Source organism: Bos indicus, chromosome 24, assembly GCF_029378745.1.
Source record: "Bos indicus isolate NIAB-ARS_2022 breed Sahiwal x Tharparkar chromosome 24, NIAB-ARS_B.indTharparkar_mat_pri_1.0, whole genome shotgun sequence".
Taxonomy (NCBI): Eukaryota; Metazoa; Chordata; class Mammalia; order Artiodactyla; family Bovidae; genus Bos; species Bos indicus.
Genome location: NC_091783.1, coordinates 14,443,201 through 14,462,993, shown reverse-complemented (window position 1 = coordinate 14,462,993; position 19,793 = coordinate 14,443,201). Strand labels below are relative to the sequence as shown.

Sequence of the window (19,793 nt, the reverse complement as noted above, 5' to 3'; positions counted from 1 at the left end):
AGCCCTTTGTGTGTTACATGTTACAAATATTGTTTTTCCTGCTTGACATTTTGAATTGTCACATATTTGTTTATTGCTTATTCAGTTGCAATTCATGAATCTTAAATTATGATACGGAATTTAGCAGCTTTTTATAAGCTGATGGTAGTTAGGAAGGCAGACTGTAGAACTAGATTGTCTGAGTTCAAAACCTGGCTCTTTTGCTTCTTAGATTCTCTGGTAGCTCAGTGGGAAAGAATCCACCTACCAATGCAGGAGACTTGGGTTCGATCCCTGAGTCAGAACATCCTCTGGAGAAGGAAATGGCAACCCACTCCAGTATTCTTGCATGGGAAATCCCGTGGACAGAGGAGTCTCGTGGGCTGCAGTCCATGGGGTTGCAAAAGAGTTGGACATGACTTTGAAACTAAACAACAATACCACCTTAACACTATACATAATTTTGCTTATTATTTGTGTACCCTTGGGCAAGTTATTTAATCTCTCTATGTCTCAATTTCCTTTTCTGTAAAATGAAATCATAGTAATAGTATTTACCTCACAGAATAGTTTATGATGATAAATTCCTAAAGACAGTAATATGCTTAAGAAGTACTAAGTAAATATTAGCTGTCATTATTTCTGAACTATTCTTGTTAGTTTTGAATACTATTAATTATAAAATGTTTTAATGTTGGAGAGGGATAATCTTCAGTAATAGTCATTTCAGAATTTCTCTGAATATTCTCTGTATTGATACATTTTAATATTTACTTAATTTTGAAAGGAAAACTCACTGTTATTTTGTTGGGAAACTGATTGAATTAATATGTGAATTACAGGGAAAAATTGATAATCTTATAATACTGAATTTCTCTATTCAGAAATAAGGTGTCTCAGAAAAATTTCATCTCAGGAATAAAATTTAGATGTAATTCCATTTAGAATAACTTGATTCCTTAGTAATGTGTAGGTATCTTAGTTTAATGTACCTATTAAAGAATTATTTATCATTGAAATCCATGCAGAAGCAGTACTTTAGACATAGCATGATATATTGTGGCCTCCAGTTTTAAACATAGTTTTTGATAAAATGACATGTTATAGTAGAATGGACATATTACAAAATCAGTATTGTTCCTTTCCCAAAGTGTTTGTTTCTTTTTGTCTCTATGAGGGTGAAATTTGTTTGCCATACAGAAAAAAAGATTTATCACTCTTACTGTAGTTTTACTGGTTAAATGTTCTTAAGAAACAGCCAGATAGACCTCTTGGTTTTTCCTCCTGGCTTCTTCATAAGTGGTTTACTTTCTGAAATATCAGTGGGAGTTTCCCTCATGGTAATGTCTCTTTTAACACACATGCATTTTCATTGACCTTAGGATACTGTTTCAGGAGACAGTCTGACTAGACTGTAGGTGTGAGACAATAGAAATTTCCATAGAAGTACAGTGGAATAACCTGCCTACGGCCAAATAAACTCAGACCGACGAAGTACATGAAATCAGTAATCATTGTGTGTATGTGTGTTTGTAATAACTCATACTAGATCACCTACTATTCCCTCTAGGCTGATGCTGCACCTCAGAAAAAGGAACTCTGAGAAGCTCTATGAAATTAAAATGACTCCTTTTTCTCTGTGTGTCTTGGGGCCTTTCCTTGAAGGGGAATTGGGTTGCAGTGGAGACAAGCCCAGGCATTCTCTTGCTGGATATTGGACTTCTGTGTATCTTTGGATTGTGGAAGAATAGGACATTCAGGATGTTTCAGGTGCTTTAGCAGAGTGCAGACATCTGCTTGTACTGCTGGATCACAGCCGCTTTCTGTGTGGGGTTGCTGACACTCATGGTGAGAAAGTAGCATGAGTCTTCTTGATGACCTCAGGAGGACGCCTGTGCAAAGTTTTTTTCCGCGTACCCTTAAGAATCATGTCATGTGCCACCACAGTTCTCATGACTTAGGGAGATGGTGCTTTAGACCTTCACTTCCTCAAATGTTTCTTAAGCAGTGATATAGCACCTACCCCACTCTTGTTCCTGAAATAGGCCTAGTATGGACTTGCTATTTGCTATTATCTGTTTTGTATACCTGAGTCAGTATGAATCAGTACTTCTTGGAAAACAGTGTAAATTAATTGAAAGATCTGTTAGGATATGGCTAGAATAACTAATTGTCCTCATTTTGAAAATCTAGCTTATGAGATTTCTAAGTAGCTAAAGAATGGATTGATCATTAGGTTGAATTGGCAAAGGACCATAGATTTCTCTTGTAGATGATTTTTACAAATGTGGGTTCTGAAGTCAAGGCAGTTCCTTCTGTAGTGGCTTGGCCCCGGGAGCTGGAACATCAGCAGCAGCTGTTGCTGGGTCCTTTGCTGATGTCTGAGGGTGATCCTGCTGTACTGTTTTCTTCTGCCTTGGGGGGTGTGTGTGTGTGTGTGTGTGTGTGTGTTAGTCACTCGGTTGTGTTAGTCACTCAGTTGTGTCCAACTCTTTGCGACCCCATGGACTGTAGCCTGCCAGGCTCCTCTGTCCATGGAATTCTCCAGGCAAGAATACTGGAGTATATATATAGCAACCCAGGGAATACTGGGTTCCTATTCCCTTCTCCATGGATCTTCCCAATGCAGGGATCAAACCTGGGTCTCCTGCATTGCAGGCAGATTTTTTACTGTCTGAGCCACCAGGGAAGCTCCTTACAAAATGCCTTAATTTGGCTTAAAATGCCTTGGTTTGGCTTAATTTCCCAAGTGGACTTAATCCACTGAGCATCTTCTGACTTGTCACCTGAAATTTTTGTGTCTGCTTAGTCACTTCAGTCGTGTCCAGCTCTTTGTGACCCTGTGGACCGTGGCCCGCCAGGCTCCTGTGTCCATCTGCAAAGGTGCCATTAGTGTTAAAGTAAGATGTTCACTTGATCATTTGAATCATTTGGCATCACCCCATCCTCCATGTCCTCTATCCTTAAATTTCTTTTCCAGGTCCATCCCAAGGCACCTAAATCATTTAGTAAACTAACATCCTGCCAAATGTTCTGATTTTTTACTTAGTTAAGTTTAGCCAAACTATTCAGTTGAGGGGTAAGGAAAAGGAGAGAAGAAAGGGAAGCCTTTTGCTGTTTCTGAAGGTACATTTAAGGATATTCACTGAAAGTGGAATTATGACCTCACTGTACCCAGTTTCTTGGAGACTAAGAAGGTCTGCTGGATGTTGAATCTCTCTCAGTTGAAAGGGAAAGAAAATAAACTTTATAACTGCTGCTACGTCACTTCAGTCGTGTCCGACTCTGTGCGACCCCATAGACGGCAGCCCATTAGGCTCCTCTGTCCCTGGGATTCTCCAGGCAAGAATACTTGAGTGGGTTGCCATTTCCTTCTCCAAAAACTTTATAAAGTACTTCTTTAATAGTATAACTTTTTTTTTTTTTTTATCTTTAACATAATAGATAAATATTGAGAGTTTTGATTCTTAACCATTTCATACATTTTGTATTGGGCTTATATAGTAAGCTTTTGCAGATATGGCTGCTAGATATTTACCTGTTTATTACCAGGCTTAGAAACTTTTAAAACATTTGGTCCTTAATCTTATACTGCACATGAGCTTATAGCAATCCTTTACAGTTCCCAGTTTAAATGTTTATGGCATCATTACTTACATACATTACATAATATTCAGTGAAAATCCTCTTTATTATCTCAGGAAAATCTGCTAAGAAATTTTCTATTGGTAATATAAAGATAATAATTGTTTAAAAATTTATGTAACCCTTTTACAGTTAAATAGGGCCTCCCTGTTAGCTCAGTAGGTAAAGAATCCGCCTGCAGTTCAGGAGACCCCGGTTCGATTCCTGTGTTGGGAAGATCCGCTGGAGAAGGGACAGGCTACCCACTCCAGTATTCTGGCCTGGAGAATTCCATGGATTGTATAGTTCATGGGGTCGAAAAGAGACGGACATGACTGACTTTCACTTTACTGTTAAATAGGGTTTCCATGGTAGCTCAGACAGTAAAGAATCTGCCTGCAATTCAGGAGATCCCGGTTCAATCCCTGGGTTGGGAGGATCCCCTGGAGAAGAAAATGGCAACTCACTCCAGCACTGTTGCCTAGAAAGTTCCATGGACAGACCATGGGGTTGCGAAGAGTGGGACATGACTAAGCAACTAACACACATACACACACAGGCACATCACACATACAGTTAAATACAGTGTTTTTAAAGATAGTAAGAATGTATCAATATATCCAATATGTACCTAGTTAAGAAAATTATTTAATGTAGAAGTTTTTGGATTTGCCTGCTCACCTACACACACTTTTAGTCTTAGTCTTTCCATTGCAATTGACAACTTGCCCTTTCAGCTTTGAGGGTAAGTTTGAATAGACTTTATAATGTTTGAAAGACCTTATTAACACTTAAGAGAGAACACACTAACAGAAGACTATCTGTGCAGTGCATTTTAAAAAGTTACCCAGAGCTCCTTTATGAGTCTGTTCAACCTCTACTCTGGGTCTTCTTGGTAGCTTGTTTTCTTATGTAAAAAAAAAATTTATCATTTTTATTGCTAGTTGCTTTACACTGCTGTATCAGTTTCTGCTGTATAGCAGAGTAAATCAGCCATACGTATACACATATCCTCTCTTGTTTGTATTTCTTTCCCATATAGGTCCCCACAGAGCACCAAGTTAGGCTCCCTGTTCCATGCAGTAGGCTCTCATTAGTTACCTAATTTATACATCGTAGTGAATATATGTCAGTGCCACTCTCCCAATTCATCCTACCCCACCCCGTTCCCTGTTGGTATCCATACATTTGTTCTCTATGTCTATGTCTCTGTTTCTGCTTTGCAAATAAGACCTTTACCATTCTTCTTGATTCTTCATTGAGATATGATATTTGTTTTTCTCTTTGATTTACTTTAGTCTGTATGACAGTCTCTGGGTCCATCCACATCTCTGCAGATGACACAATTCTGTTCCTTTTTATGACTAATATTCCATTGTATTCCATCTTCTTTGTCCATTCTTCTGTTGATGGACATTTAGGCTGTTTCCATGTCCTGGCTGTTGTAAATAGTGCTGCAGTAAACACTGGGGTACATATATCTTTTTGAATCATGGTTTTCTCTGGGTATGCCCAGTACTGGGACTGCTGGCTCATATGGTAGTTCTGTTTTTAGATTTTTAAGGAACCTCCATCTTATTCTCCATAATGGCTGTATCAGTTCACATTCCCACCAACAGTGCAAGAGGGTTCTCTTTTCTCCACACCCTGTCCAGGGTACATTTTTTGATGATGGCCATTCTGACTAATGTGACATGATACCTCATGGTAGTTTTAATTTGCATTTCTCTAGTAATTAGTGATGTTGAGCATCTTTTCTTGTGTTTGTTGACTACCTGTATGTCTTCTTTGGAGAAATGTCTATTTAGGTCTTCCTTCCCTGTTTTTTTTTTTTTTTTTTTTTTGGTATTGAGCAGCATGAGCAGTTTGTATATTCTGGAGATTAATCTTTTGTCAGTTGCTTCATTTACACATATTTTGTCTCATTCTGAGGGTTGTTTTTTCATCTTGTTTTTTATTTCCTTTGCTGTGTAAAAGCTTTTAAATTTAATTAGGTCCCATTTGTTTATTTTTGGTTTTTTTTTCAGTTCTCTAGGAGATGAGTCCAAAAAGATCTTGCTATGATTTCTGTCAAAGGGTATTCTACCTATGTTTTCCTCTAAGAGTTTTATAGTATCTGGCCTTATATTTAGGTCTTTAATCTACTTGAGTTTATTTTTGTGTACAGTGTTAGGTAGTGTTCTAACTTCATTCTTTTACATGCTGCTGTCCAATTTTCTCAGCAACACTTATTGAAGACATTGTCTTTTGTCCATTGTATAGTATTGCCTCCCTTGTCTTAGGTTAGGTGACCATAAATACACTGGTTTATCTCTAGGTTTTCTATCCTATTCCACTGATCTCTTGTTTTGTGCCAGTACCATACATCTTTTTCTTTTTTTTTTTTTTGGTAATGTCTCTGCTTTTTAATTTACTGTCTAGATTTTATTTTTTGTATTTTTATATATTTATTTATTTTTACTGTTCCTCCAGCTTCAGTTTTCTTTCTCAAGATTGTTTCGCTCTTCAGGGTCTTTGTGTTTCCAAATAAGCTGTAAAATTGTTTGTTCTCATCTGTGAAAAATGTCTTTGGTAATTTGATAGCAATTGCATTGAATCTGTAAATTGCTTTGGGTAGTATAGTCATTTTCACAATATTGAGTCTTGTAATCCAGGAACATAGTATATCTCTATCTGTTTTTGTTATCTTTGATTTCTTTTATCAGTATCTTAACAGTTTTCTGCATATAGTCTTTGGCCTCCAGGGTAGATTTATTCCTAGGTATTTTATTTTTTTTTGTTGCAGTGGTAAATGGAATTGTTTCCTTAATATATCTTTCTAATCTTTCATTGTTAATGTACAGAAATGCAAGAGATTTCTGTGTATTAATTTTGTATCCTACAACTTTACTAAATTTATTGATGAGCTCTAGTCATTTTTTGAGGGCATCTTTAGGATTTTCTATGTACAGTATTATGTCTTCTGCAAACAGTGACAGTTTTACTTCTTTTCCAGTTTGGATTCCTTTTATTTCTTTTTCTTCTCTGATGATTGTGGCTAGGACTACAAATCTGTGTTGAATAAAAGTGGTGAGAGTGGACACCCTTGTCTTGTTCTTAGAGGAAATACTTTCAGTTTTTTACCAGTGAGAATTATATTTGATGTAGCTTTGTCATATATGGCATTTATTATATAGAGGTAGATTCCTTCTTTGCCCACTTTCTGGAGAGTTTTTACCATAAATGGGTTGAATTTTGTCAGAAGCTTTTTCTGCATCTATTGAAATGATTACATGGTTTTTATTCTTCACTTTGTTAATGTGGTGGATCACTTTGGTTAATTTGCACATATTGAGGAATCCTTGCATCCCTGCAATCAGTTCAGTTCAGTTGCTCAGTTGTGTCCGACTCTTTGAGACCCCATGAACTGCAGCACTCCAGGCCTCCCTGTCCATCACCAACTCCTGGAGTTCACCCAAACTCATGTCCATTGAGTCGGTGATGCCATCCAACCATCTCATCCTCTGTCGTCCCCTTCTCTTTCTGCCCTCAATCTTTTCCAGCATCAGGGTCTTTTTAAATGAGTCATCTCTTCCCATCAGGTGGCCAATGTATTGGAGTCTCAGCTTCAACATCCGTCCTTCCAATGAACACCCAGGACTGATCTCCTTTAGGATGGACTGGTTGCATCTCCTTACAGTCCAAGGGACTCTCAAGAGTCTTCTCCAACACCACAGTTCAAAAGCATCAATTCTTTGGCACTCAGCTTTCTTCACAGTCCAACTCTCACTTTCATACATGACCACTGGAAAAACCATAGCCTTGACTAGACGGACCTTTGTTGGCTAGGTTGCAGTAAATCATACTTGATCCTGGCATCTGATCCTTTTAATGTCCTGTTGGACTCTATTTACTAGTATTTTGTTGAGGATTTGTGTATGTATGTTCATCAGAGATACTGACCTGTAATTTTCTTTTTTTGTGATACCTTTGTTTGGTTTTGGTATTCAGGTGATGGTGGCCTCATTGAATGAGCTTTGGAGTTTTCTTCTCTCTGCAGTGTTTTGGAAGAGTTTGAGAAGAATACGTCTTAGCTCTTCTCTAAGTGTTTGATAGAATTCCCCTGTGAGGCCGTCTGGCCCTGGCCTTTGGAATATTTTTAATCACAGCTTCAGTCAGTACTTGTGATTGGCCTGCTCATATTTTCTGTATCTTCCTGATTCAGCCTTGGAAGGTTTTATCTTTCTGACAGTTTGTCCATATTTGGAGCATATGGTTGTTTGTAGTAGTCTCTTATGATTCTTGGTATTTCTGCGGTGTCAGTTGTAGCTTCTCTTTTTTTCATTTCCAATTTTATAAATATGAGTCCTCTCACTTTTTTCTTGATGAGTCTGGCTAAAGGTTTATTGATTTTTGTTCATCTTCTTAAAGAAAAACCTTTTTGTTTCATTGATCTTTTCTGTTATTTTGTCTTTATTTTATTTATTTCTGCTCTGATCATTATGATTTCTTTCCTTATACTTTGGATTTTGTTTGTTCTTTCTCTAGTTGCTTTAGGTGTAAATTAAGGTGGTTTACTTGAGATTTTACTTATTTCCTGAGATGAGACTGTATTGCTATAAACTTTCGTCTTAGAACTGCTTTTGCTGCATCCCAGACTCTGACCTGGCCCAACTTCTGCATGTACTACTTTCTCTCAAAGTCCACTGCTGCTAAAGCTAGACTCTTGTCAGTTGTGGGACACTCGTCTATTCAGATATCCCACAGATGCAGGGTTTACCAAACCGATCGCAGGGATTTAGTCTGAGGCTTGTCCAGCTACCTGGAGATTTCATTCCTCTAACTTAGTTGCACAGCCCCTGAGGCTCAGCTTTGGTGTTGGCCCCAGCTCTGCATGTAAACCCCCTTCTGGCATCTGTTCTACACCCATGCAAAAGGGAGCGAAAGCAGTGGCTGACTGAGGCAGACTTACTCAGGCCCACAGGGCTGTGCAGCCACACTGGGGTGTGTGTGAATTGCCTGTGGTGGTGGAGATTGGCAGGCAGTTGGGTAACAGAATGGGGCATGCTTACTCTGGTGGGAGTCCCTCCAGGTGTCTGGAGGCAGGGGCTGGCATGTGGGGACAGTGACACCCCCCACCCCCCCACTCCACATGCCAGTCAACAGTGGTGCCTCATTTCCTAGGCAAACCATACTTCCTTTAGGGACGTTCCACTCGGGGCCTCACACTCCTGTTCTCTTTCTTGTATTCTCAGGGTCAACAGCAGTCCTCTCTCCACATCCGTTCTCTGGTTCAGTCGTGTCTGACTCTTGGCGACCCCATGGACTGCAACATAGCAGGCTTCCCTGTCCTTCACAGTCTCCCAGAGTTTGCTCAAACTTTTGTCCATTGAATCGATGATGGCATCCAACCTTCTTGTCTTCTGTTGTCCCCTTCTCCCCCTGCCTTCTATCTTGCTCTGCATCAGGGTCTTTTCCAGTGAGTCAGCTCTTCACATCAGGTGTCCAGACTACTGGAGCTTCAGCTTCAGCATCAGTCCTTCCAATGAATATTCAGGGTTGATTTCCTTTAGGATTGACTGGTTTGATCTCCTTGCTGTCCAAGGGACTCTCAAGAGTGTTCTCCAACACTACAGTTCGAAAATATCAATTCTTCAGTGCTGCAGTCCATGGGGTCACAAAGAGTTGGACACGACTGAGTGATTGAATAACAACAACAGCCTTCTTTGTGGTCCAACTCTCACATCCATACATGACTACTGGAAAAACCATAGCTTTGACTATATGGACCTTTGTCAGCAAAGTAATATCTCTGCTTTTTAATATGCTGTCTAGGTTTGTCATAGGTTTTCTTCCAAGGAGCAAGCATATTTTAATTTCATGGTTGCAGTCATCGTCTGCAGTAGTTTTTAAGCCCAAGAAAATAAAGTCCGTCACTGTTTCCATTGTTTCCCCATCTGTTTGCCATGAAGTGATGGGACCAGATGCCATGATCTTAGTTTTCTGAATGTTGAGTTTTAAGCCAGCTTTTTCACTCTTTTTCACTTTCATCAAGAGGCTGTTTAGTTCTTCTTCACTTTCTGCCTTAAGGGTGGTGTCATCTGCATATCTGAGGTTATCGATATTTCTCCGGGCAGTCTTAATTCCAGCATGTGCTTCATCCAGCCTGGCATTTATCTTGATGTACTCTGCATATAAGTTAAATAAGCAGGTTGACATATATTGTATTGTACTTGACCTATATTGTCAAGTACAGCCTTGACGTACTCCTTTCCCAATTTTGAAGCAGTCTGTTTTTCAACGTTGTGTTCTAACTGTTGGTTCTTGACCTGCATACAGATTTCTCAGGAGACAGGTCAGGTGGTCTGGTATTCCCATCTCTTTAAGACTTTTCTACAATTTGTTGTAATTTACATAGTCAAAGGCTTTAAGTAGTCAATGATGCAGTAGTAGATGTTTTTCTGGAATTCTCTTGCTTTTGCCATGATTCATCAGAGGTTGGCAATTTCATCTCTGATTTCTTTGCCTTTTCTAAATCCAGCTTGAACATCTGGAAGTTCTCTGTTCATGTACTGTTGAAGCCTAGAATTTTGAGCATAATTTGCTAGCATGTGAAATGAATGCAGTTGTCCGGTAGGTTGAACATTCTTTGATATCGCCTTTCTTTGAGTTTGAAATGAGAACTGACCTTTGCCAGTCCTATGGCCACTGCTGAGTTTACCAAATTTGGTGGTATATTAAGTGCAGCACTTTAACAGCATCATCTTTTAGGATTTGAAGTAGCTCAGCTGGAATTCCTTCACCTTTGTGCTCTTAGCCCCACATTTTTGTATTCAGTTCTCTCAGCCCCCACCAGCACTGGCAAAATCCTGTCTTGGTCAGTGGCACCCAGGGCTGATTTTGAAGGAGGCTTTGGGATGGACGATGCTCAGGATGCTGGAGCCTATCCTGGCAGAGGAGACCTTGGCTTGAGGTGTGTGTGGAGGGTGAGCCTACTCAGATGAGTGCACCTCCCAGTGCTTGTACAGGCTGAAGCGGGTGGGTGGGGATGGGGATTAAAATGACAGCCCCGCCTGTTGCTCACCACCCAGCAGTGGTGCCTTGCTTCTGTGGTGTCCTGGCCTTCTTCTGCAGACTTTCTCAGTTGTTGAACTCCTTACTGCTGTCCATTCAGGCTCTCTTCACAGCTACCAGCTGTCCCCTTCCTGGGTCCATTTCCAAACCCCACTTTCCAGCATCCAGCCCTCCTCTTGACAGAAGACACGTGACTCAGGCTGGGCTGGCAAGGCTGCAGTACAGACCGTGTGCACAGTTCTTACTTTGTCCTGCCTTTCACAGATGGTCCACCGTGTTCTTTGATCCTCCGAAGGTCCCTTTCTGTCCCCGCAGATTTCCCCACCATGAGGGGATTTTCTGATTGCAAGAACCTCTTCTTACCTTCAGCTTCCCCCCAGGGTTGCTGGTCCCTTTTATGATTCTTTTTTTTTTTTCCTTTCTTTTTTCCTACCCCACTCTGAGGGGATTTTTCTTGTCCTTTTAGGTGTTCAGAGTCTTCTTCTACTGTTCAGTAGGTACTCTGTGTGAGAATTGTTCCATTTGTAGATATAGTCTTGATGTCCTGGTGAGGAGACATGAATTCCACGTCCTTCTCTTCTGCCATCCCGACTCCTCTTTGATAGCTTTTGAAGGACGCAAAAGCGTGACAAAGTGATACAGTCTTTCACTTTAAAGTAGGATCATCCAGCTCAGTCTGAATTCTGACGATATGTTAAATTTCTGATTTGTAGACATGGGCATTTTTTCTTGTTTGAATGCAGTATTGTATTCCCTTTTAGACATCTCTCTTATGCAAAAGAAGACAGGAGAAAAATAAGCCTCTACCCAGCGAAAAGGAAAATAGTAGCTTTTATTTATTGAGTTCGTATTATATGATAGGCACTATTCTAAGTACTTGTTACTTGTACTGGTTTATTTAATATTTCTAACTGTGTGAGACACAGTTACTCTTTATAGTCTCATTTTATAGATGAGGAAGCTAACACAGAGATGTTAAATAGTTTACCAAAAGTCTTGTAAGTAACATTTGGCACAGCAGGGATCCAAATCCCAGCTGTTCAACACCACTGTCTATTAATACTCTGCTGAATTGTCACTTAAAGTGGCAAGTTATGTAATTATTTTAATTTTAGTTTCGATTTGATGTAAATGTGACATTCTCTCTCTGGGTAGAAATTTGGTTTCTGTTTCTAAGGTCTCCACTGAAGTGATGAAGTGTGTGTAGCCTATTCCTGATGCTTCTCTTTTTGCACTCTACCTTTGGAATATCTATAATAGTTCTAACTGCTTGAAGGAAAAAAGAAGTATGTGAAAAACAGTGCTACGTGGATTCAGTTGCTTGGTTAATTGCTTTATATTCCACTGGAGGCTTGCTGGAATTGTTTCTATTTAGAAATCTAAAATTTCCCATAATGAACTAAATTAATTCTGTCCTGAACATTCTTTTTGCCTAGCATGTTTCGCCAAGGGATGCATGACTTGAAAGTCTGGCCTAACGTGGAAGCAGATGGATCAGAACCCACCAAAACTCCTGGCAGAACAAGCAGTACTCTCTCAGAGGATCAGATGAGTCGCCTTGCCAAGGTAAAAAAGAAATTACTGAAACAGGTGGAAAGCTTTAAATGATAATCTGTTGTATAAATTGACATTATGAATTCTGTGAGGTTACTTTTTAATTTAAATTCAATCTTTTAATAATAGTTTTATTGAAATATAATTCATGTACCATAAAGTTCACGCTTGGAAAGTGTACTGTTCAGTGATTGTTTTTTAGTGAATTCACAGAGTTGTGCATTCATTACCATTCTACCTTTAGACCATTTTTATCAAAAATGTAACCATGTACCCATTAGCAGTCATTCCTTGTTCCCTCCTCTCTCCAGCCCCTAGCAACTACTAATCTACTGTCTATCTCTGTGGATTTTCCAGTATTGGATATTTCATGTAAAGAGAATCATGTAATATATTGCTTTTTGTGTCTGAAACTCCAATGGATTTGAAAACAGAGCTTTTGGTGATACTTTCAGGACGATCACCTCCCTTTTTTGGTCACATAATCTGAAAGATGCATGTGTTATTACATGCTGGAGATTCTTATACTGTTTGAAAATGAAAATTTCTTATACTAGCTAGTTTAAATTGCCCTCACTCCACCATACTCCTCTTTTTGTAAACTGAGTTATTACCTTTTTCTTTCAGAATTGTGTTAATGAAGTGTTTTCCTTTAGCTTTTGTATTTTTAAGTTAAATTCTTTTTTTAAATCACAACAGTTTAACTTATTTTGTGAATATCTGTTCAGAAAGTACTGTGTTACTTACTAGCTTCCCACCAGCCGTCTGTTTTACACATGGTGGTGTGTCACGTCCGCGCTGCTTTCTCAGTTCGTCCCACTCTCCTTCCCCGGCTGTGTCTGCATGTTCGTACTCTACATCTGTGTCTCTATTGCTGCAAACAGTACAGGGAACTATATTCAATATCCTGTAATAACCTGTAGTGGAAAATAATTGGAAGAAGTGATCAGTATCTTGTTATAACCTGTGTTGGACAATAATTGGAAAAAGTGTACACAAACACGTTCTGTTCGAATCACTTTGCTGTACGTGTGAAACATAATATTGTAAGGCAAAAAAAAAAGTACTATGTTAGATATTGTTTAAATATCCTTTTACAGTTCTTTAGTTAAGAGATGAGACTTTAATTTTTACATGTGGTTTTCCTTTCTGATCTTATTAGTTATGGATGACTATAATGTCTGGTGAAAGTTTTGGTGCCAAACATTTTACAACTTGTTGCCTCAATCTACATGTGGAAGAAATCCTAATTATAAAGAATAAGCACTTGGAGTGTCTAAGCTTTATGCTTCAATGTAATTTTTTTCAAGTTTATTCTGTCTTTTTCTATGTCTCTTTTATGGAGAAATTGTATCAGAGCTTCTTAATAAGCATTTTGACCAAATTGCTGTTGTCCTCCATAAGTACTATTCCCCTCCATAATAAATAAAACTTAGCTTTCAGTTCAGCTACTCATTGTGAGATTTTGTTGACATTCTTACATGTAATATAGGAAACCTCTTACACTTTTCATATGTATACTTTCTCTTTAAGAATTTATCTTAGTGATGCTATTTTATTGAAGCTACTCTCTGAATTTTATAAACTGTGAATAATAGAAATTGTATCAGAATCACCTCATTAATAAGCTATAAGCTTGTATCTCAAATTCAGGAAAACCTTAAATTGTCTTTAAGAACAGCATTCATTATGAGAATGAATATTATGATTCATGTAATAACAAAATGCTGAATTTGAGGAGAAATGGCTGAGTCAAGAAATATAAAGCTATGTAGTTGCACAGTGCATCCACTTTGTTTCTTTCATATTAAAAAAATTATAGGCTTCTATTCATATGTTCCTAATTCTTTTCCCAATTATTTTTTATTTATTTTTTTAAATTATGACTTTAATTGAATGATTATAGTAGAAATTTTGCTTTTCACGATTTAATAATTGCAATGAAAATTTTACTTTTAGTAAATTTAAGGTAACCAACCTTACAAATAAATATCAACAAGTATCATAAATACCAATAAATATAAAAGAACATGTAAAATTTCAAAATTTCTGTCATAACTTGTATTATAGTTGACATCTTTGATTCATAGAAGAGGAGGATCATATAAACTCTTAAAACATCCTTACAGCAAAGATGAACGTAAAACCACTTTATGCTTTTATTATATATATTATTATTGTTGTTGCTGTTGTGTTGCTGTTGTTCAGTCGCTAAGTTGTGTCTGACTCTTTGCCACCACATCAGATCAGATCAGATCAGTCGCTCAGTTGTGTCCGACTCTTTGCGACCCCATGAATCGCAGCACGCCAGGCCTCCCTGTCCATCACCAACTCCCGGAGTTCACTGAGACTCATGTCCATCGAGTCAGTGATGCCATCCAGCCATCTAATCCTCTGTCATCCCCTTCTCACCACATAGATAGCAGCATTCCAGGCTCTTCTGTTCTCCAGTATCTCCTGGTTCAGTTCAGTCTCTCAGTCGTGTCCAGCTCCTTGCGATCCCATGGACTGAAGCATGCCAGGCTTCCCTGTCCATCACCAAGTCCTGGAGCTTGCTCAAACTCATGTCCATCAAGTTGGTGATGCCATCCAACCATCTCATTCTCTGTCATCCCCTTCTCCTCCTGCCTTCAATCTTTCCTAGCATCAGGGTCTTTTCCATTGAGTCAGTTCTTTGCATCAGGTGGCCAAAGTATTGGAGTTTCAGCTTCAGCATCAGTCCTTCCAATGAATAATCAGGACTGATTTCCTTTAGGATGGACTGGTTGGATCTCCTTTCAGTCCATCAAGAGTCTTCTTCAACACCACAATTCAAAAGCATCAATTCTTTGGCCCTCAGCTTTCTTTATAGTCCAACTCACATCCATACATGACTACTGGAAAGATCATAGCTTTGACTAGACGGACTTTTGTTGGCAAAGTAATGTCTCTGTTTTTAATATGCTGTCCAGGTTGGTCATAACTTTTCTTCCAAGGAGCAAGCATCTTTTAATTTCTTGGCTGCACTCACCATCTGCAGTGATTTTGGAGCCCAAGAAAATAAAGTCTCTCACTGTTTCTATTATTTCCCCATCTATTTGCCATGAAGTGATGGGACTGAATGCCATGATCTTAGGTTTCTGAATATTGAGTTTTAAGCCAACTTTTTCATTCTCCTCTTTGACTTTCATCAAGAACCTCTTTAGTTCTTCTTTACTTTCTGCCATAAGGGTGGTGTTATCTGCATATCTGAGGTTATTGATATTTCTCCCGGCAATCTTGATTCCAGCTTGTGCTTCATCCAGCCTGGCATTTTGTATGATGTACTTTGCACATAAGTTAAATAAGCAGGTTGACGGTATGCAGCCTTGACGTACTCCTTTCCTGATTTGGAGTTTGCTCAAATTCATGTCCATTGAGTCGATGATGCTATCTAACCATCTCACCTTTTCCCGCCCCCTTCTCCTTTGCCTTCAATCTTTCCCAGCATCAGGGTCTTTTCCAGTGAGTCAACTCTTCACCTCAGTTGGCCAGAGTATTGGAGCTTCAGCTTCAGCATCAGTCTTACCAAAGAATATTTAGGGTTAATTTCCTTCAGAATGACAGGTTTGATGATCTCTTTGCAGTCCAGGAAACTTTCAGTTGTCTTTTCCAGCACCACAGTTGGAAAGTATTAATTCTTTGGTGCTCAGCCTTCTTTATGGTCCAACTCTCACATCTGCACATGACACTGGAAAAAACATTGCTTTGACTATATGCATACCTTTGTCTTTGACAAAGTGATATTTCTGCTTTTTAATACACTATTTAGGTTTGTTATAGTTTTCCTTCCTTTTAATTTCATGGCTGCAGTCTCTGCAGTGATTTTGGAGCCCAGGAAAATAAAATCTGTCACTGCTTCCACTTTTTCGTTTTTTATTTGCTATAAAGTGATGGAACTGGAAATCATGATCCTAGTTTTTTGAATGTTGAGTTTTAAGCCAGGTTTTTCATTCTTCTCTTTAACCCTTATCAAGAGGCTCTTTAGTTCCTCTTCCCTTTCTGCCCTTAGTGTTATCATCTGAATTTCTGAAGTTGTTGATATTTCTCCTAGCACTCTTGATTCCAGCTTGTGATTCATCCAGCCCCACATTTCACATGATGTACTCTGCATATAAGTTATATAAGCAAGGTGACAATATACAGCCTTGTTGTACTTCTTTCCCAGTATTGAAGCAGTCTGTTGTTCCATGTTCAGTTCTAACTGTTGCTTCTTGACCCACATACAGGTTTATCAGGAGATAGGTAGGATGGTCTGATACTCCCATCTCTTTAAGAATTTTCCATAGTTCATTGTGATCCACACAGTGAAAGGCTTTAGCGTAGTCAGTGAAGCAGAAATATATGTTTTTCTGGAATTCCCTTGCTTTCTCATGATCCAACAAATGTTGACATTTTGCTCTCTAGATCCTCTCCCTTTCCTAAATCCAGCTTGTTCATCTGGAAGTTCTTGGTTCATGAACTGCTGAAGCCAAGCCTGAAGCATTTTGAGCATAACCTTGTTAGCATGTGAAATGAGTGCAGTTGTATGGTAGTTTGAACATTGTTTGGCTTTGCCCTTCCCTGGGATTGGAATGAAAAATGACCTTTTCCAGTCCTGTGGCCACAGCTGAGTTTTGTATGACATATTGTATGACAAATTTGCTGACATATTATATGGAGCACTTTCACAGCAACATCTTTTAGGATTTTAAATAGCTCAGCTAGGTACCCATCACTTCCACTAGGTTTGTTTGTAATAATACTTTCTAAAGCCTCTTTGACTTCACACTCCAGGATGTCTGGGTCTAGGTGAATGACCACACCATCGTGGTTATCTGGGTCATTAAGACCCTTTCTGTATAGTTTTTCTGTGTATTCTTGCAACCTTTTCTTAATCCCTTCTGCTTCTGTTAGGTCATTACTGTATCTGTCCTTTATCATTCCCATCCTTGCATGAAATGTTCCCCTTGATATCTCTCAATTTTCTTGAAGAGGTGGCTAGTCTTTGCCATTCTACTGTTTTTCTCTGTTTCTTCACATTGTTCCTGTAAAAAGGCCTTTTTATTCTCCTTGCTATTCTCTGGAACTCTGCATTCATTTGAATGTATCTTTCCCTTTCTCCCTTTCCTTTTGCTTCTCTTCTTTGCTCAGCTATTTGTAAAGCCTTCTCACACAACCACTTTACCTTCTTGCATTTCTTTTTCTTGGGGATGGTTTTGGTTACCTCCTCCTGTACAGTGTTATAAACCTCCATCCATAGTTTTACTTCACTTTATCAGATCTAATTCCTTGCATCTGTGTGTCACTTCCATTATATAATCATAAGGGATTTGATTTCAATCATACCAGAATGGCCTAATGGTTTTCCCTACTTTCTTCAGTTTAAGCCTGAATTTTGTAGTAAGGAGCTCATGATCTGAGTCACAGTCAGCTCCAGGCCTTGTTTTTATTGACTGTATTGAGCTTCTCCATCATTGGCTGCAGAGAGCACAATAAATCTGATTTCAGTATTGACCATCTGGTGATGTCCATGTGTAGAGTCTTCTCTTGAGCTGTTGGAAATAGTGTTTGCTATGACCAGTCTGTTCTCTTGAGAAACCCTGTTAGCTTTTGCCCTACTTCATTTTATACTCCTGTGTAGCGGTTCATATTCTATGATTCTAAAAGACTGACATAGCAAATAATGGGGATTTTTTTCTCTCCACCTTAGTAGAAGAAAAAACATGCAGTCATCGTTTGCCAATTGTGGCATTGTTGTTCATGCCATTCCTTTTTTTCTGTAAAACATATGCCTGGAGTAAAGCATTGTTTAGGATCTGCTTTAGCGAATGATCTGGCTATGCTCTTAGATTTTGTTTTTGTTGTTGTTTGATTAGTGCCTGTTTCTTGACTTAAATTTTTCAGACTGGCTTCCTGAATATTTCCTTTCTGTTCTACCAGAAAAAGTATACTTTGATATTTGTTGTGATCTTAATTTCTAAACTTATCAAAGAGAGTACACTTTGATACTAGGTATGCTCTGAACTTAAAATGTATTTTGGTAGTGTTTTTTCTTTAAATTATGCCACAGTAGCTCTTTCTCCCTCCTCTCTTCCTCTCAGTTTTCCGGTTCCACGTTAAAAAGTTTGTCCTGTTAGATTGTCATTCTCATCTACAAAATATTTTGAAACTGTCTGTGGTGCAATATACTTTTAAAACCTGGGGAAAGAATGTCTGTGCTCATTTTTCCATTTTCATGTAAAAGGAACAGATACTTCTGTTTCTCACTATCATTTTAAGAAAAGAAATGAGTATTCTAATAGATGATGTTCAAGTGGTTAGAACTGAACGATTTCTTTCATATTGTACTTTGATTTTTCAGCCACTGAATTTACTCTGATTGTTTCTAATTGTTAAGAAGGTGGCTTTGTTAGCAGAAGGGATCTGGAGACTTCCTCCTGGGGGCCTTGGCTCTTGGTAGGGATGCAAAGAATTTAAGGTCTTACCCCATTGCAAGAAGGTTTATTAACAATAAGGAAAGAAAGAACAAATTGCAAAGAGTTGGACCCGACTAAGTGCACACAAAGAACAGAGAGAACACTTCATGAGAGAGGGCCGTCAAGGGAGACAAATTTCCCTGGAGGGTTGGGGTACAAGAGTTTTTAAGGCAGGATCATTTGCATAATCCAGGGAGTTTGTTGAGTAACTGCTGCAAGTTATAGTAATATGGAAGGATGCTCTACTGCGCATGTCCTTCACATAATTCAGTCTGTTACAATTAGATGTATGTTTTCAAGGAATATTTATGAGCAGTTAAAGTCCAATGGCCACCAAAGGTTACCTTAGTACTGGATAGTTAGGGGTGTGTCAGTGTGCTAGGGTAGGGAAAGTCCTGACAGTAGGGCCGGTGGGGGGGGGGTTTAAAGTTTCCTGACTATTTTTGGAGTACTGGTGGGCGTATCAGGGGCGGGACTGGTAAATTGCTTGGTGAGGTTATGGGGCTCTTGGATGGTTAGTTGAAGGGACCGCCTCTCATTGCTCTCTGCTACCTTCCTGTTGATCAGCTTAAACATAAAATGGTGTGTATTAATCTTAATAATACACTGTGTATTATTAAATAAACAGTGTATTATTATTAAATAATACACAGTGTATCTTAAAGTGTAGTTTCCATGCATCCTGTAAGCCAAAATAAATAGCAAAGTGACAGTTTTCAAACTACAGATTAAGAGAGTTTATTCAGTTAAGGAACTGCTTTAGTCTTGGCTGCTTCCAATTAATAGGATAAGAGAGCTGGGAAATGAAGATGAACTTTTTAAATGGCCTGTGAAAAGACAGTGTTATATAATTACTAAGCAAAGAACCTCAAACTCAAGCTGTACTAAATATTCTAATTCTTATTGATAGATCTGAAAGTAAATTATAACTGCAATTTGAATAATTGAAGTTTAAAAGCCTGATATCTAGGTTTAACATTTTTTAAGAGTTTAAATACTCCTGGAATAGTTTTTGTGGAGTTAACTTTTAATGATTTTACATCATTTTTTGAACATGCCTAATTTTCGTTTGAGGAAAAATTGAGTGTAAGAAAAGGAAACAACTCA

General features: G+C 38.6%; 1 protein-coding gene across 3 annotated transcripts in view; it reads left to right on the top strand.

Annotated features, from left to right (window-relative positions):
• Positions 1-19,793, top strand: part of PIK3C3 (phosphatidylinositol 3-kinase catalytic subunit type 3) — a 165,356-nt gene that overhangs the window by 10,128 nt on the left and 135,435 nt on the right. For all 3 annotated transcript variants that reach the window (XR_011563770.1, XM_070778690.1, XM_070778689.1), the window contains exon 4: positions 12,093-12,222. Coding sequence is in view for 2 of the 3 variants with exons in the window: in XM_070778690.1 (XP_070634791.1) it covers positions 12,093-12,222 (130 nt within the window). In the remaining variant the exon portion in view is untranslated. The remainder of the gene's footprint in view (positions 1-12,092; positions 12,223-19,793) is intronic.